The sequence below is a fragment of the Musca domestica genome, unplaced genomic scaffold (assembly GCF_030504385.1).
Source record: "Musca domestica strain aabys unplaced genomic scaffold, Musca_domestica.polishedcontigs.V.1.1 1, whole genome shotgun sequence".
Lineage (NCBI taxonomy): Eukaryota > Metazoa > Arthropoda > Insecta > Diptera > Muscidae > Musca > Musca domestica.
This window is the reverse complement of record NW_026712114.1, coordinates 5,219,688-5,243,733: the sequence shown is the minus strand read 5'-3', so window position 1 is coordinate 5,243,733 and position 24,046 is coordinate 5,219,688. Positions and strand designations below refer to the sequence as shown.

Below are 24,046 nucleotides of genomic sequence, written 5' to 3'. Positions count from 1 at the left end.
TTGAATATAGTATTGGCTTATGGCTAAAGATACCTATGCCGGTCCATGTCGTCGTATAGACCCTAATATAACATCTACATTCGCTATTTTTAAGATTTTAATAGACTTTTTAACGGATTTTATTGTTTTTGAGAATTGCCAAATTCAATACAAATGGTGGAGGCTATTCAAAGTTCGGCCCGGCCGAATTTACAGCTTTTTTACATGTTTGTCATAGTTACTATACGACCATGAGTATGATGAGCTTATATGAATAGAATCTATGTAAGGTTGTATAAATATAAGTATATATTTTTATGTTTGCTTAAATATATATGTTTGCATAATTCTCTGCCTACTTACAATCCTGTATAGTCCTCTGGGTATGGTATAATGAATCCTTCTGGACTTGGTCGCGGTGTTTTGCCAACCCAGAAGAAGGCATCCGGTCCCGTGCCATCGTAGGCAAAGGACTTGATGAAGAGCGTTGATTCGTCCACAGCATAAACGGAACCCTGGATTGGGAAGAGGAGTAGAGAAAAGAATCAAAACAAAAATAAATTATTAAGAGAAGAAAAAGTTGGGAGAGAGAGAATGGGGTGTTGGAGACCCAAATAAAGTTATTGAAAAAAAAACGTATTTTAATGCGAAACCACAAAACTAAAGTTTGTTGCAGAGCTTAAAACTGTTGTTGCTGTGTTGTTACATACCTTTATGCCATGAGCGAAATTTGTAAAGTGTCCGATGAAACGACCGTAATAGGGCTCGGGTGGTGCACGCCCATGTGCTGTAATTACAAAAAACAAAAAAAAAAAAAATTATATAAAATTTGTTAAATTTTTAAAAAATACATTTTTTGACAATTTTTAAAATTTTGTTATTAAAAAAGAAAATTTGAAAAAAATGTTTAATTTGGAGAGAAAATAATTTTATTTCTCCCTCTCTCCCCCATAAGCAAATAAAACTTGAAAAATACATTCTCACTCCTTGCCTCATCTTCCACAAATAATTGTTGCAAAAAGCAATAACACACTCACGCATATCCTTAACTCAACACATTGTATCGTTATAACTCCTTGGAGATACATGAACGATGAATGGATGGATGACATGCTTCACGACGCCCGCACACGTGCCTCTACGTGCTTTCGATTATTTATTTTAGAATCGCTGTGACGTGATGAAAACTTTAGCTGGAAGTTTTTCACTTCTAGGCATAAATTTTTTTTATGGCGAAAGAAATCTCCAAAAAAAACTACATGGAATCGAACAAACGTTAACAAGACAAACTGACAGAGAATGAAGAAAAATATTTTTTTGAGGAAAAAAAAAACAAGTAAAAAAGCTTTGAGTCCGGTCGGGCCGATCTATGAATACCCCCCACCATTTGGAACGAATTTGGAAATTTTCAAAAAAATAAAATCCGTTAAAAATTCTCTTGAAATCTTAAAAAAATACCAAATGTAGCCGTCATATTAGGGTATAAACGACGACGTGGTGGACCTGCATAGGCAAGTGTTGTCATAAGTCATTATAACATTCAAATGCGAAACTTGACAAAAATTCGGTGAAGAATGTAACTAAAATCATCAGTATTGGGTGGTTATACCAAAATGTAGACCTGCACAGACAAATTTCTGCCTGAGGCTGCAGTATCCATTACGAACTTCAAATACCAAATTTGAAACAGTTCCGGTGGATAATGTCGCTAAAATCATCAAAATACCAAAAACCTTCTTCTGGTCTTCTATGGAGAAGACCTTCTTCTGGTCTTCTATGGAGAATACCTTCTTCTGGTCTTCTATGGAGAAGACCTTCTTCTGGTCTTCTATGGAGAATACCTTCTTCTGGTCTTCTATGAGAAGAAGAACTTGCGGTTTTCTATAAGAATAACTTCTGGTGTTCTAAAAGAAGACTTTCTTCTGGGCTTCTATAAGAACTTCCGGTCTTCTATGGAAAGGACCTACTCCTCTTCTTGGCAGAATATCTAGTTTTTCTCTAGGTTTTCCAGGAAGAAAACCTACATTCTATGAAGAAGAGCTTTGCTCTTCAATAGGAAAGAGCTTCTGTTCTTCCATAAGAAGAGCTTCTGCTCTTCTATAAGAACATTCTCTTCTATGGAGAAGAAGAGCTTCTGCTCTTCTATGGAGAAGAAGAGCTTCTGCTCTTCTATGACGAAGAAGATCTTCGGGTCTCTTCTATGACAAAGAAGACCTTCGGGTCTTCTATGACGAAGAAGACCTCCGGGTCTTCTATGACAAAGAAGACCTTCGGGTCTTCTATGACGAAGAAGACCTTCGGGTCTTCTATGACGAAGAAGACCTTCGGGTCTTCTATGACGAAGAAGACCTCCGGGTCTTCTATGACAAAGAAGACCTTCGGGTCTTCTATGACGAAGAAGACCTTCGAGTTTTCTATGACGAAGAAGACCTTCGGGTCTTCTAAGACGAAGAAGACCTTCGGTACTTCTATGACAAAGAAGACCTTCGGGTCTTCTAAGACGAAGAAGACCTTCGGGACTTCTATGACAAATAAGACCTTCGGGTCTTCTATGACGACAAAGACCTTCGGGTCTCTTCTATGACGAAGATGACTTTCGGGTCTCTTCTATGACGAAGAAGACCTTCGGGTCTCTTCTATGACGAAGAAGATCTTCAGGTCTCTTCTATGACGAAGAAGACCCTAGGGTCTTCTATGGCGAATAAGTCCTCCGGTTCTTCTATGGCGAAGAAGACCTTCGGGTCTTCTATGGCGAAGGAGACCTTCGAATCTTCTATGGCGAAGGAGACTCTCGGGTCTTCTATGGCGAAGTAGACCTTCTGTTCTTTTATGGTTATAAAGGGTCTTCTGCTCTTCCATGAGAAGACCAATGTTCTTCTGTATGAAGGCTTTTTGGAAGACAGTTGGGGTCTTCTATAAGAAGACCTTCTCGTCTTCTATAAAAATAACTTCCAGTCTAGACTTTCTGCAACGTACTTTCTAATTGCAATGGAGAAAAAGTAAAATTCAAATTCTAAAACTCAAAATTCCACTTCGCTGGCTTTTTCTCTTTCCCCCTCCTTCCCTTTCCACGGCCCTTGTTAATCGCATTTGCGTATTATAACAACATTTGTCGATAATCCAAAGTAATGACAATATAATCTTGGACGAAAATTTAACGGGTAACTATGGTTATGGTTGTGATGAATCGATGCAACCTAACCCCCCTCTCCTCTCGCCCAAGGGCAACTCCAGCATCTCTGATTTCCGTTTTTTGCTTGCTTGACAAATACAAACGCTTTAAATGTTATTAAAACTTTGAGAGGCCGATGAAAAAACAACGTGGAATGATGGCATGGTAACATCATCACTACCCAGACCTTCGAGGGGTAGAGCAGGGGCAGTTAGTGTCTAACTCCATGGCAGACGACCATGGAGTTCCATAACAACCAAAATCTGCAACCCTTTTAAAGTCTCGTCCTCATCGTCATTGAAGCTCATCAAGAGAAAAGCCGCTTGTTCGGCAAAACTGTAAGCCCTGGAGAAGGGTGATGGTGGTGGCGAGGGTGGGCGACAATTTCCAAAAGGGAAGGGATCAATTCTACTTATGTCTATCACAAGCGAATCAAGTGAAACTACACTAAATACTCTAAACAAGGATGTGCAAACAGCAAAAACGATGGAAAAAACAAGCCAAACCGTAACAAAGATAACTGTGGTGGGTGGCATACATTTATGTATTTCTGCCTCCCTCCCCGGCACACACACAAGCTCTCATACGGGAAAAAAAGGATCAACGAGCATATGTATCATTGAGGCTGTCTGTCTATCATTTATACCCCGCTCTTGTCTCTTGTTTGCGTCTATTTTAATGAAGTAAATGCGTTGTTATGCGTTCCGCAACAGAGTTGTTGGGAAAAAAGGATGTTGGTTTGCTGGTGGTTGTTGTCTGTCTGGTCGAACGGCAGGCTGGCTGGCCGATTGGGATTTACCACTATTTCCCCATTTCACAGTCATTCACCATAGCAGCGGAACCAATTTCAAGTGAAGTTCTTTGTAATGAACTGCAGAGTGTGTGCGTGTGTGTCTTTATGTCTGATGAAGTTGTTGTTTACCACCCCAACCCCCCCCTTGAGCTGATTTTAGCTATGATAAGCAGCAGGTTATAATGTCAAATTGAAACATTAGATAAATATTTATTTTAACTTGTTATGTATTTGATTTTGGGGAAATGCTTTGAGGAAGGTTAACAATTACGATATGGGAATTTGTAAACGGAGTTAGGTTTGGGCGAAGAGAAGAACTGAAAAAAATACCAATATTTTGTCGGGAAGATTTTTACCAAAACTTTGAATACCCTCCACCATTTGGAATGAATTTGGAAATTTGCAAAAAATAGAATTCTTAAAAAATTCTGTTAAAATTTTAAAAATACCAAATATAGCCGTAAGGCATTGCTTGGCATAAGTCATTACCATATTCAAATTCGAAACTTGAAATAAACGGTGAATAATGTAGCTAATCGTATCGTTATATCGGAGCTGTGCAAAGACCTGGACCAGCATAGACAATTTTCTGTCACAGGCTGTAGCATCCATTACGAAATTCAAATGCGACATCTCAAACAATTTCTGTGGGTATTGTACCTAAAATCGTCAAAATACCGAGTATAGGGATGTACTGATATATGGAGCTTATACGAAGACCTGGACCTGCATAGACAATTTTCTGTCACAGACTGTAGATCCCATAACAAACTCTAAATACGTAATTTGAAACAATTCTGATGAATAATGACGCTAAAATCATTAAAATACCGAATATCTGGAGGTACCGTTATATGGGGGCTATACGAAGACATGGAGCTGCTCAGACAATTTTCTGTCTTAGGCTGTAGTATTCATTTCGAACTTCAAATACCTAATTTGAAACAATTCTGATGAATAATGTCGCTAAAATCATCAAAATACCGAATATCGGGAGGTACCGTTATATGGAGGCTATACGAAGACCTACATGGCTCATTTTCTGTCTGAGAATGTAGTATCCATTACGACTTTCAAATACCAAATTTGAAACAATTCCGCTGAATGGATTTGCTAAAATCATCAAAATACCGGATATCGAGAGGTACAGTTATATGGGCGCTATACGAAGACGTGGACCCACATGGCTCAGTTTCTGTCTTAGGCTGTAGTATCCATTACGAACTTCAAATACAAAATTTGAAACAATTCCGGTGAATAATGTCGCTAAAATCATCAAAATACCGAATATCGAGAGGTAACGTTATATAGGGGCAATATGAAAACGTGCACCTAATGGCCGATTTACGAACTTAACCTGCCTACTGGCGAAATAAACATGTGTGCAAAATTTTAGCCATCTATCTCAATTCATTCGAAAGATAGCGTGGTTACAAATATTTCAAATATTTTTGGAGGACCAATAACTTTTAGTTGCAAGAATTCGACCAAAATTTAACAGTTAGACTACCGGTATCCAGCAATTTTGAAAAGATACCTTGATTAGTAGATTCCGGCCGGGACATGGACAAATTTTGTAGACGTATACAGGGTTGCCCATGTTCGACGGACCCATGTTTTTTTGGGCCCATTCCAGTCGACGAGGCTTGTCCGCAGGCAACATTCTTTGCGTCAATTGAATTTTGTACGGGAACAAATGCAAATCAATGCGAATAATCCGTTGTAAAGTGGACCGAGCCATGCCCAACTGCTGAGAACGGCGTTTTTGGGATGTTCTTGGGGACCTCTCAACACTGGCTCGTACGGCAGCGATATTCTCGGCCGATCGCTTTGGTCGACTTGTATATGGCCTCTTCGGATTAGAAAGAGCCTTACCAGTCGAAAATGGTGTTCTTAGAAGGCGCACTTCTGAAACAAACTATATAATGTGGCGCCCAACGTTTATTTATTTATTTTATTTAAAATTAGAATTTTTTCATTAGTGATTCAATTTTTTTTTTAAATTTAAATCTGAAATCCGATGCAAAAAAAAAATCCGAAAAAAAAAACACATATTCATTGATTTACAAACTAGAAATAAAATGATTCAATTTACGAATGAAATAATTCGAGCTTCCAATGAAATTATTCGAAATAAAAATTGGAAAAATTTAATTCCAAATGTTTTAATTGAAATATTTGAAATTACAAATGGAATTCTGCACTTTCAATTTAAGTGTTTAGAATTTCAACTATCTGAAACGGCATAAAGATTCTCAAATAAGTTATGAACCAAATTAGGTGGCGCCCAACTATAGGATGATAGAAAAATAGTATGTGTCACATTTTAGAGTAAGATATAATTATTCAAAATTTTGATCCGTTGTGGAGAAGTTGCCAGAGTGGAGTGGCCCGATATATTTCATCTTCAAATCAGAGCGGCACTTATGTGCAAAACTTGAAGACAATCGAACTCTTATTTCATATTTTATGGGAGTTAGAATTAATCAAAATGTTGACACTTTGCGGGCGAGGTAGGTTGGCGGATGTATTCCAACTCCATATTAGATCTTGTATTGGTGGAAATATTAGGATTGCCACGTCATGGTTATTCAAAGTCTTGAAAGTTATTTAGATCCATATTAAGATTTTTTGTCAGAAGACTTCTACAAAAATTGATTAATATCCTCAATTTTTAGTCGGCAGACTTCTATCAAAACGTGACCCCCACCGCACCCTTTAATTGGGAAATTTCGAAAAAAAAAAAAATGAATAAAATAAAATGGTAGATTTATTTATTTATTTTATTTTTATTTATTTTTTTATATTAATTATTTATTTATTTTATTTTTTTTGTAAAATGGTAGATTTATTTTTTTATTTTCGAAATTTCGACCAAAATATTTAATGCAAAGAAATATTACCAGTGTTGACTAAGTTCAATCGGAAGTATTCGACCAAAATATGGCCGTAAGGTCTCATACAACAGAACGAAAGCTTGGAAAGGAGAGCTGGACCAAAATTTGAAAAAAAAATTAACGGTTTTGTAGATTTTGAAGCAAGTAAGAAGTCTTTGGATGAAAGAAGAGCAAACACCGAACCGGGCCGAACTTTTTATACCCTCATCATTTTGTAAGAAACTTCAAAAAAATTCAAAAAAAAATCCTTTCGAAAAAAAGAGGCTATGAAGACGTGGTCCTGCATAAGTAATTCTCATCATAGGCTGTAGTACCCATTGTGAACTTTAAATACGAAATTTGAACAAATTTCGGTTAATAATGTCGTAATATATCATCAAAATACCGAATAGAGGGAGGCATCGTTGTGTGGAGGCTATACTAAGATGTAGACCTGCATAGACAATTTTCCGTCATAGGTTGTAGTACCCATCACGAACTTCAAATACGAAATTTGACGCAATTCCGGTGAATAATGTCGCAAAAATCCTGCAAATACTGAATATCTCGGGGTAGCGTTATATGGGTGGTATACTAAAAGGTGGACTTATGTAGACAATTCTCTTCCAGGGGGTAATGTACTCACAAGGAACTCCTTGTGTGGATTTTCAAATAATTCCATTAAAAAATGTGGCTAAAATTATCAAAATACCGAATATCGGGAGGTACTATTATATGAGCGATATACGATATCGAGGACCTATATAGAGCATTTTTTCAGGTGAAAGAAGGGCCGAACTTTTCATACCGTCCACCATTTTGGAAGTAAACTTCAATTTTTTTTGTAAATCCTTCGAAAAATTAGGCTACGATGACGTAGTCCATCATAAGTAATTTTCGTCATTGGCTGTCGTAACGATTCCGAACTTCAAACACGAAATTTGAAACAATTCCGATAAATAATGACGCTAATATCCGAATATACCGAATAAAGGGAGGTACCACTATACGTGGGCTATACAAAGACGTGGACCAGCATAGAAAATTTTCCTTCATAGGTTGAAGTACCCATTACGAACTTTAGATACGAAATGTTAAACAATTCCGGTGAATAATGTCACAAAAATCACCATCAAATTCCGAATATCTATGGGTTTATCGTTTTGTGGGTGATGTACTAAAACGTGTAGGCAATTCTATTCCAGGGGGCAATGTACTCACAAGGAACACCTTGTGTGGATTTTCAGATAATTCCATTGAAAAATGTGGCTAAAATTATCAAAGTACCGAATATCGGGAGGTACTATTATATGAGGGATATCGAGGACTTATATAGACCACTTTTTTCAGGTGGTCAAGTACTCACTAAGAACTCTTTGTGAAGAATGTCAAACAAAAAGTAATATTAGTATCACATTTAAATCCATTGCAGAGATGGGCAATATCGGTCCACTCCTTCTGTTACCTCTCACACAAAAAGTCAACATTTTCACAGACATCGACTATAGAACAAGAAAGGATCATCAAATTTTATGCAAACTTTGCAAATACTAATATTTTTTATTCGTGCTAATCATACACGCACCTGACGTGTATGATTGAATTCTCCCATAAAAACGTTTAATTGTTATGCGGAGCTCTACTAAAATAAAGTGGTGTAGGGTATCATAAAGTCGGTTCCGCCCGACTTTAAGACTTTATTTACTGGTTTTTATTTACAAAATTGCCGAGAACACAATCATACCTAAAATCAACGGATTCCAAAAAATCCTAATGCGAAATTTCCAAAAAAATGTGGAAGAGCAGCGAACTTCCTTAGGTTACTCCGTTTTTTTAGGTTACTTAGCGTTATTAACTTTAAAAACGCCAATACACAAACCTTCCTTTTTTAGACCTATTTTCATAATCTGCTGGATTTTCCCCGTAATTATTGAAAAATTGAATTTAAAAATTTTAATTTTAAAAAAATATTGACTTTGGAAATCGTTGCAAAAACAAAACTCAAAAAATCGCAAATTTCCTTTTCCTTAACTATAATTGCCATTTATTCCCCACACATGTCCTCCCATAAAAATTCTCCATCATTCCATGACAATTGCCTCGCTTATAAAATTTTTCTCGCAAGTCATCTCGTTTTAATCCCAATCCCATTTAATTCGATTTTGTGCAAATATTCAATACTTTTTCCCCATTCCCATTTATTATCGCATCAAAACAGGAACTGCAGGAAGAAGGAGAGATCGAATGAAACGAATGACAAACAAAAAAGGACATTTGCCAAAACTCCAATAAAAATTTCATCACGACACGGTAAATGATTGTTCCTGGCATTGTCTCTCTTGCTACCTCTTCTGCAGGACGTGAGGTTAGGGCACAAAAGCAAAGCCATTGGAGGAAAAATGGGGATGTTCCAAGTCGTTGTCGTCGTTGTTTTGTTCTTCTATTTCGGATAATTAAATTCGTTATAATCTTTTAGTAATTTATATTATCACTGGCAATGCCAGGCGACACATCTTCGAGATGTGGGGGGAGCATCATTAACAACTACATAAATACAGAAACACACACACACATATATACATATACACACAGACATATAGCAATGGCATTGGTGGCAAGGATTCTGCTACTGCCGCCGAAGCAGTGGCTTCTGATTATAGAGCAGTTATTGAAACCATTGAAAGTTACTGGGGGGTTGGGGGGGACAGCAACAAGGTGGTATTCCCGCAGGGGGAGGAAACTGATTAAGTCGTCATCATCATCCACGTCGTCGTTCTCATCATTGTCAATGATATTAAAAAGTTCATTACTTCCTAGGCGTTTAGTAAACAAAAGCGGGCAAAGAATACCCTCCTCTTCCCCCCCCCCCACCACCCAACTTCTTGTCGAAGTAAATCTTACACATCTACAAACATACTTTAGAGATGTTAACACAGACACGCACACGCACACGCAAAAATCCACCGGTACTCGTTACTCTCTTTGCCCGAGAGATAGAAAAACAATCTACTTAAACTTTTCGGATTTGAAAACACAAACACTTCCACACACACACACATACCGAGAAAGAAAATATCCTGGCATTTGGGGAAAAACGTAGCGTTTTTCCAACCCCTAAAATTATGCCAGCAACAATTCTAAACATATGAAGTAGAAAAAGAGAAAAGAAGGAAGCACAGAATTTAGAATGAAACAAAAGGAAGCTGGGAGTGAAGGCTGTGGGGGACTGGGGGCTCCTTCGATTTGATGTCAATGTCATTGGGAACTGATTTCCGTTTAAAAAAAAAAAAAAAACAAACACACCAAGGTGGAGGAGAAACCAGCCTAGCTGTTAAACCAAAACATCATAAATAAACACCCCTCCCCCCACACTTCTGCTCTTCTTGTGCTGGGTACTTCCTCCCCCACCTTCTTCTTGCGATGCTAATCGCATGAATAGATAGACATTTATTTTGCTGACTCTTGATAGGAAATCAAAGACCATGAATTGCCAAGGTTATGAATTTAATTCCGTAAAAACGAGCATTTAAATGGTGGAAACGAAGGAAAAGTTTAAATTTAATGGAGATGGAGATAATGGAGATCCTGAGATAATGGGGGGGGGTATAAAAATGCACACTGGGGAACTTAACACTGGGCCACATTTTTTATACCCTACACCACAAGGAGGTCAGGGTATTATGTCTTTGTGCATTTATTTGTAACAGGCAAAAGGAAACGAGATAGACCCATAGTTTCTTTTGATGATCTGCATAAAATCACATTTTGAGTCGATTTATGCATGTCCGTCCGTCCGTCTGTCCATGTGTTTTTGTAAACAAAGTACAGTTCGCATTTATTGCCCGATCCAGATGAAATTTTGCACAAATCATTTGTTTGGCCCAAGGACGAACCCTATTTGGAAATTGGAGATAATCGGTCAAAATTTAGATATAGCTCCCACATATATTTCTTTGTCCGATTTGCCTTTTATTGTGCACCAAACGTGTAATATCTGCCCAAATAGTATGGAATTTTGCACATACAACCAAATTAGGCCTGAAAATAAGTATGCCAAATTTGATCGAAATCGGTTCAGATATAGCTATAGCTCCCACATATATATTGTTAATCCGATTTGTTATTTTAGTCCTCCGCAGCCATAATATGCACTCTGTAATAACAATATTTGGGGAAATATATCAAATGCAGCTCAGAAATACCTTTGCAAAATTTTATAGAGATCGGTTCAGATTTGGATATGGCTCGTCCGATTAGCCTTTTATTGTGCACCAAACGTTTAATGTTTAGCTAAATGAGTCGGAATTTGGCACTTACGACCGAATTGAGTCTAGAAGCTAGTCTGCCAAATTTGGTGAAGATCGGTTCAGATATAAATATAGCTCCCATATATATTGTTCATCCGATTTGTTATATTTGTTACCCACAGCCGTAATTTGCTCTGCGTAACAACGATATTCAGGGAAATATATCATATACAACTCAGAAATATTTTTGCCAAGTTTTATCGAGATCGGTGCAGATTTGGATATAGCTCCCATATATATCTTTATCTGATTTCAAATTAATTTTGCTCCAAATGGGCAATACAAGTCCGAATTTAAAAGATACAAATGCTTCGGCATATTTAGTGCTTTGAACTTTACCAGCAAAGTAGTGTTGGGTATAATAAAGTCGGCTCCGCCCGACATTAGGACTTTCTTTACTGGTTTTATTTTAATTATCACAAAAAAAAATCTGCAGCAGATCATGAAATTAGCGCGAAAAATAGAAAGCGCGTGTGTGAGAGTTAAAATTACGAAGTGAACCAAACGGAAGGGATAAATTTCAACATCTTCCACATTTTTTGAAAATTTCTTAATAGGATTCCTTGGAATCTTTTGAGTTTAGATATATGGTGTCTTTAGCAATAATGCAGGAAATCACAAAATGATTATTTTGACCGAAAAAAATGATCATTTTTATGCCCTCCACCTCGAAATATACATTTTAGACCCCACAAAGTACACATATATATTCTTGATCAGCATAAAATTCTATATTAGCGATGTCCGTCCATCCGTGGTAATCACTCTAGCTTCCGAACAAAATGAGGTAGGTTGATAAAAATTTACTCAAATGTATATTATGTATGCAGGACATTTGGTATTGAAAATGGGCCATGTAGGTTCACGTTTTGGTATAACGCCCATATAACGGTATCTCCCGATATTCGGTATTTTGATGATTTAAGCGACATTATTTACCACAACTATTTGAATTTCGTAATAAATAGTACAGCTTACAGCAGAAAATTGTCGGTGCAGGTTCACGTCTTCGAATAGCCCCCATATAACGGTAACTCTCGATTTTCGGTCTTTTGATAATTTTAGTGACATTATTCACTGGAAATGTTGCAAATTTAGTATTTGAAGTTCCAAATGGATACTACACCCTAAGACAGAAAATTGTCTGTGCAGGTCTACGTCTTAGTATAGCCCCCATATAATCGCACCTCCCGATATTCGGAATTTTGATGATTTTAGCTACATTATTCACCAAAAATGTTTCAAATTTAGTATTTGAACATCGTAATGAATACTACAGCCTAGGACAGAAAATTGTCGGTGCAGGTCCACGCCTTTGTATAGACCCTATACATCACGGCACCTCCCGATTTTCGGCATTTTGGTGATTTTAGCTCCATTATTCACCGGCATTGTTTCAAATTTGGTATTTGAAGTTCGTAATAGATACCTCAGCCTATGCCAGAGAATTGTCTGTACAGGTCCACGTCTTCGTGTAGCCCCCATATGACGGTACCTACCGATATTCGGTATTTTGATGATTTTAGCTTTATTATTCACCGTAGTAGTTTCAAATTACGTATTTAGAGTTCGTAATGGAACTTCAGTCTGTGACAGAAAATTGTCTATGCAGGTCCAGGTCTTCGTATAGGCCCCATATAATTGTACCTCCCTATATTCGGTATTTTGATGATTTTAGCGATATTAATCACCGGAATCGCTTCAAATTTTGTATTTGAAGTTCGTAATGGATACTACAGCCTAAGACAGAAAAATGTCAGGTCCACGTCTTCGTAGAGCCCCATATAATAGTACCTTCCTAACCGATTTTTTTTTCAAGTTTCGCATTTGAATATTGTGATGGCTTATGACAAAAGTTACTTATGCAGGTCCATGTCAGCGTATAGACCCAAAAATAACAGCCACATTCGGTATTTTTAAGATTTTAACAGAATTTTTAACAGATTTTATTGATTTTGATAATTGCCAAATTCGTGCCAAATGCTGGAGGGTATTCAAAGTTCGGCCCGGCCGCACTTACAGCTTTTCTACTTGTTATACCCTACAACACTATGTGTTAGAGGTATTATAAGTTTGATTGGGCCAAAAATTATGTAACACCTCGAAATGTTGGTTTCCCACATAGCAAAGTATATATGGATCTTCCTATCTCGCCGAGCTAAGTCGATCTAGCTATGTATGTCCATCCGTCCGTCTGTCCATGTTAATGTGTAATCACTCTACAGGTCGCAATTTAGAATGGAGTTGGGTCTAGAGCCAGAATAGAAGCCTGTTGCTTTTGAAGATGATCGCATAACATTTAGGGGTTGAAATTGACCAAAAACTGAAAATTTTCCTGATTTTACTGCTGCTCTACAGGTCGCAATTATAGATCAATCGACGAGGAATCTAGCATGTGGCTAGAGCTTAGGGCTGGGCACAAGCCTTCCAATTTTGATAGTCATCGGGTAATATTTAGTGGGTGAAATAGAACATAACATTTGTGTTAAATAAAAGTCAAATTTTCCATTAAACCGCGAATATTTTTAATCCTGGCGAAATCGCAATTAGACGAACAGGTCAATTCTGACCGTAACGTAGATGTCGATAGTAAATATATCGGACGTATATAGCGAAATATATACAATGTGTATTTACAAAGGAAAGGGATGTTAGCTAGAATGCTTATATCTCAAGAATGGCTGGACCGATTTTGACAAATTTTGTCAATTTAGAATGTCCTCTTGGCATAAAAGTATAAAATATAAGAAAAAAAAGATGCCAGCAACGATGTTAATATAGATTTTGTAGAATTTTGTGACATTTTTTTCATATTTTTTATCGGATGCGATTTTTCCAACTTGACAGATAATATTGAAGTGTATATTTTATAATATTTCTTCACCTCACAACACAGGTTGGGGTTATTATATACAGATTGCAATTATCGTCCGATCCTCACGAAAATTTTCACAAGGGTAGGGTTAGGCTCAGAAGGGTTAAGCCTATTGTTTTCAAAGATATCCGCAATATATTTAGGGGTTGAAATGGACCAACAACTAAAAATGTTATAAGGTCACAAATAGAAACCAAAGGACACGAACTCTATGATGAATTTAGATTTTAGGACAGCGAATAGAATGAACCACTACTTTTGTGTGAAAAAATACTAACATTTCCATTGTACCGAAACGCTGAAGATAATCTACAAACAATATCCGAAATACACAAAAAGGCGAACTTCTGGCTTTTTTATGCTGATTTCGTAGACGAATATATCCAAATATCGTAGACAAGCAAATCATATAGATGAGTCTAAATTCAGAGATACAGAGGGACCTCTTGCTTTTCGGAGATGATCACAAAATATTTAGGGGTTGAAATGAACCAAAAACAGAAAAAAATTCCTGATCACACAATTGAAGCCAATCGACACGCCTGAGAAGAGAGTTAAGGACAGGGAAGGATTCCAGCATTTTTGATGGAAAATGGACCACAACAACTAACAGCATGACGGAGTGCTTAAATATTTGGCAAATGTCCCTGGTTAGGTCAGTGCTCCTTGACATAATTTCAAAAGAGATATCTTTCAAAATCGATCTGAATATAAGGGGGCTTCTAACATATTGTAGTGTTGTAGGGTATTGGTCGGTCCCATACGACTATAGCCTTTGCTTACTTGTTTTTTAATTTAATTGAATAAAAGCAAAATAATTTCGGAAATAACTTCAAATTTTAGAATAAGTTCAGATTTCTTCGAATTGGTCACCTTTGGCATAAATTATGGCCTTCAAACAGCCAATGAAACCGTCACACGCTGCCTGAATGTTGCTCTGCGTGATTTTGGCCCATTCCCGGCGAAGCGCTGGCTTGAGGTGATCGACACTTTGGAATTTTTTAGTGCCAACCTTGCGTTCCAAAATACTCCAGACACAATAGTCCAATTTATTGGTATCCGGAGATTTTGGTAGCCATTGTGCGCTGGAAATGAAGCAAGGAACCTCATTTTTTAACCATTCTTGAGTGGCGCATGCTGAGTGCGATGGTGCTGATTTCTGTTAGAATGTCCAAGGTCTGCGGACAAAAGTTTGCGTGCCCAAGGCTTTAATACACACCCTACAGAATATTTTCACGATAATATTCTGCATTTATTCTGATGCCACGGTCGATTAATACGAGCGGAGAGCGAGTATCGGCTGTTATGGCGGCCCACACCATCACCATGGACGGCGCTTGAGTTCTGGTGGCCAACCGAAGGTGCACATTTTCAGCTGACCTCTTAGGCAAGTAAACACGATCACTTTGTTCTTTTTTACAAACAGCTGGACAACGAATGTTTTCACGTCGGAGAAACCGAAGCGAAGCAACTCTTTAGCTCTTTTCTGTTTATTTTTTTTCTGTTGCGCGGTGTAAGTTCTGGCACTCGTTGGAATTTCAATGACTTTACCCCGAGCTCATTTTTCAATATCTGCCGAATGGAATATTGCGATATGTTCAGCTCATGAGCCATTTTTCGGCCACTGGGACGCGGGTTTCGATCAAGTCGTTGCTTCTTTACTTTTCGAAGCATTTCTGCTGATGTTGCTGTTTTCTTCCGTCCACTTCCTTGTCATCAGGCTACGCTACCAGTATCACGATAACGAGCGTTGGTACGAGACCCAAAAGATTTATTCACATTTAAATGCTAGAGTGCTCTAAAGATAGCCACTTGTGGTTTTCCAGCCAAATATCAGAAGAAATCACTCTATCACGCTTGAATTCCATCACGAATAACTTTTTTTCTGGAAAATTCTCACCAAAATGGTTTTGCACCGCTTGTAAACAATATAATGAGTGGTCACTGGAAAAATTTTTACAGCTGTCGGACGAGTGGCTTAGAAATGACAGCAGTCTGAAGTTGTTTGCAGTTTTTTTCATCTCAACCTGTATGCCCCTGTAGTCATATGGCTATAGTGTATGTATTCGTTAAACTATGCTTAAAGCGGAGATCAGCCCAATCTATGCGACAAATTTCCATTGAAGAAATGGAGGCAGGCCTTGTTTTCTAAGGAAATTTCCCTGTTCCCTATAACGTAGTCACTTGTCGATCCACAATTGGTAATTTAAACTAAGTTTACAAAGGGTTCAAACTGAACTTTTCGGCCACCTGCGGTACACGTTTTTCGCTTTTCAACTTTAATTTAGAGATGATATCGGAACTTCTCACAACACCAGGGTCTAAAAATGGGTAGATGTTTTAACAATCTTCTTTAAATTTGGTTCCGTCTTAATGTGGAAGTTCGAAACCGCAGTGAAAAGGTCTTTTCGAAACTTCGCCTTAAAATCTGGAAAAACAACAATGAGGTCTATAAAATTATATTCTACCTTGGGATATCCATAGAAGCCATTTGAGATTTGCCCTCTCATAGGTGAATGCCTTGATGAGTGGCATGACTTTATACATAACTTCTCTTACTTCATTAATTTTCCTCCGATACAATTGTTACTTACTTTGTTATCGAAATGCAACACACTTCTTGACCTTCTTCCGAACATTTATAACCATTTCGATACACACTCTACCTCTATCCCCCTTCACTCGGAGCATAACGATTTGTGATAATAATTTTTCACCACAAACAGAACACATATCATTACAGATTATATCATCATTATGCTTAGGAGAAAGAGAAGGAGAGGAGGAAAAAATCTTCCATGAAACCGTTTTGTCCTGCTGAACCCAAAAGGAAACGCTTTCAACAACACCCTTTTGCATTTCAAATCAAAAAGCTATCACACGCTTAGAATTTTATGGCCTAGGCACAAGTCCAACACGTCGGGGTCGTACGGTCGGTCGGTCGGTTTGTTGTACAATCAACAGTCAGTCAGGCATAGAGCATGGGAGCAACGCTTGGGCGCTGATAGTGTGAAGAAAGAACGAACACACGCTCCGCTTGTTGCGGTAACAATATTCGGTGATGATTTATGGACATTTCACACAGCGGGATTTCAACTTTATAGGCGGAACCAATGACTTGATGCTGCTCAACAGGAATCACATTTTGTTCCCCGGCTTTTTTTTCCTTTTTTTGTCGTGGAGTGGAACGACAAGGTCGATAACGGCAGCATACAACCACACTGATGATGAGGTGGAAGAGAAGAAGGAAATAGATGATGATGACATTAGTAGAGGATTTTATTATAAAAGTCTTTCAAGCAGCCGAAAAAAATCTGTAGCCGGAATCCTGCGTTTGGTTCAAATCCAAAAAAAGATTAGAAATTTGCTGAACACGCCAAAGTTTCTTCGGCCTCAAAAAAAACCCAAAACAAACTTCGGCCCATGGAAGGAAATTCACTTCAATTGCTATAACTGTGACTTCTTGGGCGAGATATGGAAGAGCAACATGGTAGGAGGAAGAAGGAGAGACAAGGTGAAATATTGAAGATTGTTGGATGCCTGGCTGGCCGCCCATCGTGATATGTTTGTTGTCCCTGTTTTTGGCAAAACAAATACGAATCGTATTTGAAGGGTGGATTTAGACGATTTTATTATTTGTTGTTGTTTTCCGAAAATCAAAGTTTATTGCCAGAGTGAGCGGGGGAGGGGAGGGGAAGGTGAAACCGCACCACCAGCATTCTATGCGCGGTGGTTAGAACAGCTAACCAACAAAAACTCACATCGTAAGCCAAACCACAAAACTGCACGAAGTTTTGAAGGATGTGGATGCAAAGGGAGAAGAAAGACCTGCTGTTTTTATGGGAAATTCGAAAAGCGAGAGAAAGGGGTCGTAATGGATTCCTTTTTTTAGAAAAACAAATAACGTGGATAATGTTTTCAAATTATCCTAGGAATGTATCTACATAATTTAAGTTGGAAGGATGAAGTACCTAAATTATCTAAATGTCCTAGATAATGTATCTACATTATCCAAATGTATCCACATTATTCAGATGACGTAGAGAATGTATTTTTATTACCCCAATGGCACGGATAATGCATCTACATTATCCAAATGTTTTGGATAATGTATTTACAGCATCTCAATGACGTGGATAATGTATCTACATCATCTAAGTTACGTGGAGAATGTATCTACACTATCCAAAATTTTTGGATAATGTATCTACACTATCCAAATGACGTAGATAATGTATCTACACTATTCAAATGTTTTGGATAATGTATCTACAGTATCTCAATGACGTGGATAATGTATCTACATTATCTAAGTGACGTGGATAATGTATCTACATTATCTAAGTGACGTGGATAATCCATCTACACTATCCAAAATTTTTGGATAATGTATCTACAGTATCTTAATGACGTAGATAATGTATCTTCACTACCCAAACGACGTAGATAATGTGTCTACACTATCCAAATGACGTGTATAATGTATAATCTTTATACAAATGTCCTGTATCTACGGTATCCCAATAACGTGGATAATGTATCTACAATATCCAAATGATCTGCATAATATATCTGCATTATCCAAATGGCCTGTATAATGTATCTGCATTTTAGGAATGACGTGGATAATGTATCTACACTTTCCAAATGTTCTGGATAATGTATCCACATTATCTAACTGACGTTGATAATGTATCTACACTATCCAAATGTTCTGGATAATGTATCTACTGTATCCCAAATAATGTGGTTAATGTATCTAAGTTAACCAAATGTCCTAGATAATGTATCCACATTATCCAAATGACACGGATAATATATCTACATTATCTAAATGAATGTAAAGTAACTACAATATTATTTAACAATTTCTAGAAATGTGAATTTTTTGAAATTTTTAAAAGTTTTTTTAAAACTAATAAATTTTTACAATTTTTGAAAATGTTTTCTAAAACTTTTTAAATTCATCTATAATTTTTATAAATATCTTTATTTAAAAACTTTATTGGATTTTTAATAATTTATTAATCAAAAATTTAAAAAAAGTGAAGAATTTTGAGGGTTTTTTTTTTAAATATTTTTATTGGCTCCACTGTAAATTTAAAAAAAAATAAATATTTAAAATCTCTTATTGAATTTTTAATAAATTATTAATCAAAAACTTTAAAAAAGTGAAGAATTTTTAAATTTTTTGAAAATATTTTTATTGGGTCCACTCTAAATTAAAAAAAATAATAATTTTTTTAATGCACTTATATTTTTTCAACAAAAACAATATACTTTGAAGTCTATCTACGATTTTAAAAATATTTAAAAATCATCCTAAGCATTTATAGAATTTTTAAAAATTTCAAAATTGAAAATTCAAGTCTTGAAAAAATTTAAGATAGTTGGAATTTTTTTTAAAAATATTTTTATTGGGTCTACTATACATTTAAAAAAAAAAAAAATAAAGAAGTAAAGACAATTAAAAAATTGTTAGAATTTTTAAAAATATATTATTTTTCATTTTTGGAATATCTAAATACGTTTTTATCTTCTATCTATCTAAGATTTTAAAAATATTTAAAAATCATCCTAAGCATTTATTGAATTTGTAAAAATTATTAATTGAAAATTTGGGAATCTTGAAAGAATTTAAGAATTTTTTAATTTTTAAAAAATATTTTTGGAATTACTGTATATTTTTTTTAAATATTTTTAAATGTGGTTTAAAAAAATTTTAGGAACTTCAAAAGAATATATTTTTTTCGTTTTTAGAATTCACAAATATATGCTTATATTGCCGATTTAAAAAAATATATGCATCGATATTTGTTATATATATTTTTTCACAAAAAAAAACAATATATTTGAAGTCTATCTAGGATTTTAAATTTTTTTAAAAATCATTATAAGCATATATTGAATTTTTAAAAATTTTAGAATCTTGAAAAAATTTATGAATTTTAGAATTAAAAAAAAAAAATTGGGACCACTGTAGTTTTTTTTTTTTTTTTTTTTTTTTGTAAATATAGTTTAAAAATTTTTTTGGGATTTTTAAAAATATAATTTTTTTAATGTTTGGAATACACAAATATATACTTATATTGTCGATTTAAAAAAAATATATACTTTTTTATATGCATCGGTACTTGTTATATATCTGTTTTTTACAAAACCATTTCAAACTTGTTTTTTTCTTAAAAAAACATTCGAAGTCTTTCTTCATAAAAACAAATTTCCACCCCTCAAAAAACCCGCACAAGAGAAAACTAATTTGATTACAATTCAACTAGATTACGCACCGCCGCCACCACCACCCATTGTGACAAATTAAATAATGCGAAAATTATAAATGATTAAAAGAATTGAAGCTTCTGCTCCCGGGGAGCAATACCGGAATGGCAGTGGAAGCGAACAAATAATGAAGTTAGAGTTTCGAACACGTCCCAACGTTTAGCTATGCCTTCATTACACAACAAATACGCCCCATAATAATTCTTTAGCCATCTATCCATTTGGACCATAAAACAGCGGGTGTTGATTGCTCCCCTTGCCAGCCAGCCAGCTTCCTACTATCTTCACATCAATTTGGTAACAGTAACAAAATACATTTTTGTTTTGGGGGAGGAGGGGGGGTACTTTATTCTAATCCCAAGCAGATTGTTAGACAATTTGCTGGGATTAAATTAGCCAACAGCCACATACAACCATACCTACACACATATGTATGCACACATACATAGCATATCACGTTTCTGGTCTAGTTTACGCTCCCCTGTATTTGTGACAGGACTATTTGAGGGATATGTGTAAATTTGATAACAGGATATTTGTGGCTTTTTATTTGATTTGATTTTTTTTTTGTATGGAGTGATTCCATATCCTGGCTATGAGAATATTGAGTAATCTTGGCAATCAGCATTTATGATGGATATTTATCCGGTTTCGTAGCAAGTCAGAAAATTCGACAAATTTATTTGTCATCGAAATTTTAGAACTGGCCTTAACGAAAGGAATTCATATATATTATTCAGACATTTTAGGGTTAAAGCCGTACTTCATGTGAGTTTAGGCAAAACTCTCCAACAAAGCATCATTTTATATATATATATATATATATATATATATATATATATATATATATATATATATATATATGTATATATATATATATACATATATATACATATATATATATATATATATATATATATATGAAAATTAAAGTTATTTGCTTGTGTTCTTTCATGCGAATTTAACGCTTTCCATTCCAAATCAAAATCTCCCTAAGAATTTCAAAATTAAGGAAAGTGTCAAAGAAAGAAATATTCTAGATCAAATTTCACTATAAGTCACAAAAGAAAATAAATCTATAATTCCATTATATATCAAGAAAATAATTGTATCAATGTTGACAAAAAAAAGACTCTAAAATATTTTCTAAGTTTTTGATAAATTTTTCCTCGGCATTTTTTCGAGTTGATGCCTGAAAGTAACATAAAAGTTCATTTTAGCGAAAAATTATTAAAGGAAAAAATATTCTATGGCAAATTTCACTATAAGTCTCCCAATAAAGGAAATCTCTAATTCCATTATATATCAGGAAAATATTTACATCAACGTTGTGAAAAAACAACTCGAAAATATTTTCTAATTTTTTGATAAATTTTCCTCGACCTTTTTTCGGTTTTTGCCCGAAAGTAACATAAAATGTCTTATAGGCAGATAGTATCAAAAGAAGAAATATTCTACACAAAATTTCACTATTAATCTCAAAATATACCGTATACCTAATTCCAACAGTTTCTATGAAAATTTACTTGGAAAATTATGCATTCCAGGTGTAAAATATGTGTTTATGTTTTTTACTGCCAATTGAACACATTTCAGTTCTGAGTCAAATTCTACCTTAGTACTCCAAATCATGGGGAAGGTGTCAAGGGAAGAAATATTCCCGATCAAATTTCACTATAAGTCACGTAAGAAAATAAATCTCTATTTCCATTATATATTTAGAAAATATTTCCATCAAAATTGCCAAAAAATTTACAAAAAATATTTCCTAATTGTTTTGATCAATTTTCCCCGGCAACTTTTCGAGTTCATGCCTGAAAGTAACATAAAATTTGGTTTTACGCAAAACCTGTTAAAGAAAGAAATATTCTACACAAAATTTCACTATAAGTCACCTCGGAAAGAAAATCTATATCTCCATTATGTATCAAGAAAATGCATCAATGTTTGGCAAAAAACGCAAAAACTATTTCCTAATATTTTTTGATCAATTTTTCCTCGACATTTTTTCGCCCTGATGCATAAAATTACCATAAAAGTTCGTCGTAGGCAGAAATTGTCAGAAGAAGAAATATTCTACACAAAATTTCACCATAATTCTCAGAATAAATTATATACCTAGGTTTAATAGTTTCCATAAAAATTGTATTCGAAATGTATGTACTAAATGTGTAGTGTGTGAGAGTTTGCATTTTTTATTGTTTATTTAACACCGCCCCAAATCCATGTCAAAATTTCCTTTTATATTTAATTTTTTTGGGGAAGGTGTCAAAAGAAGTATTATTCTAGGTCAAATTTCATTGTGAGTGTCTGAATAGAAGAAATCTCTATATATAATATATACCATTAAGAATATGATTTTCATTTTGATGGGCAACGTGTTTCAATTAACAGAAAAAAGGCAAATATATAATTTGCACTTGTATTACATAAATTTGGAATGTAAATTTCTTAAAAACTATTGTACCTGGGTATATAATTTATTCTGAGATTTATAGTGAAATTTTATGTAGAATATTTCTTTCTCTAACAGCTTTTGCCTAAAATGACAATTTATCTTGCTTTCATGCATCAACTCGAAAATGTCAAGGAATAATTGATAAAAAAAAACGAGGGAATATTTTGGGGTTTTTGGCAACATTGCCGCATTTTCTTTATATATAATGGAGATAGAGATTTTCTTTCCAAGATGACTTATAGTGAAATTTGGTGTAGAATATTTTTTCTTTTAGAAGTTTTTACCTAAAATAATTTTATATGTAACTTTCTTGCATCAACTCGAAAGAAGGTCAATGAAAAATTGATCAAAGAATTAGGAAATATTTTCAATTTTTTTTTTCGACATTGATGTAAAAATTTTCTAGGTATAGGATGCAACTACAGATTTCGTTTCTTTGGCGACTCATACTGAAATTTAATTTAGAATATTTCTTCCTTTGACATTTTCTCGAAAAAAAAGTATTTATGCAGATTTTGACATGGATTGAAAGCTTGTAAAATGAACAGTAAAACCCCGTAACACAAAAAGCAAACACATAATTTTAACTTGTAGAGCATAAATTTCAAATTTAATTTTCTTAGAAACTATTGTACCGGGATATATGATGTATTCTGAGATTAACAGTTAAATTTTGTGCAGATTATTTCTTTCATTGACACATTCCCCGTAAAACGAAGTTTTATGTTACTTTCAGACGTCAACTCGAAAAAAGTCCAAGGAAAAAAATTATCAAACAATTAGGGAATATTTTCGAGGTTTTTTAGCAACAGTGATGGGTATAATTTCTTTGTATACCATGAAACTACAGATTTCTTTTCGTTGGAGACTTATAGTGAAATTTAATCTAGAATATTTCTTTCTTTAATTTTGGCTTAGAATGGACGCGTTCCAAAATAACAGCAAAAAAACCAAACACATAACTTGTAGTGCATAAATTTCGGATTTAATTTTCTTAGAAACTATTGTACCAGGATATATAATGTATTCTGAAATTTACAGTTAAATTTTGTGCAGAATATTTCTTTCATTAACACGTATCCCCTAAAGCAAAGTTTTATGTTACTTTCAGACGTCAACTCGAAAAAAATCCAAGGAAAAATTTGTTAAAAATTAGAGAATATTTTCGAGTTTTTCTTTTGACAACATTGATGCAGATAAAAAAAAGCCCGAAAATTTTTATCAAAAAATTAGGTAATATTTTGGCGATTTTTTAGCAAATTGATTTAAATATAGACTCGATTTTTTTTTAAATAGAACATTTAAAT

The 24,046-nt window shown here is 34.9% G+C and overlaps 1 protein-coding gene across 1 annotated transcript in view; it reads right to left on the bottom strand.

Moving 5' to 3' along the window:
• LOC101890312 (protein Skeletor, isoforms B/C) overlaps positions 1–24,046 on the bottom strand; it is a 129,644-nt gene that overhangs the window by 75,650 nt on the left and 29,948 nt on the right. The window contains exons 2-3 of the mRNA XM_005181660.3: positions 690–766; positions 343–494 (exon numbers count right to left, since the gene is read on the bottom strand). Of these exons, the coding sequence (XP_005181717.1) occupies positions 343–494; positions 690–766 (229 nt within the window). The remainder of the gene's footprint in view (positions 1–342; positions 495–689; positions 767–24,046) is intronic.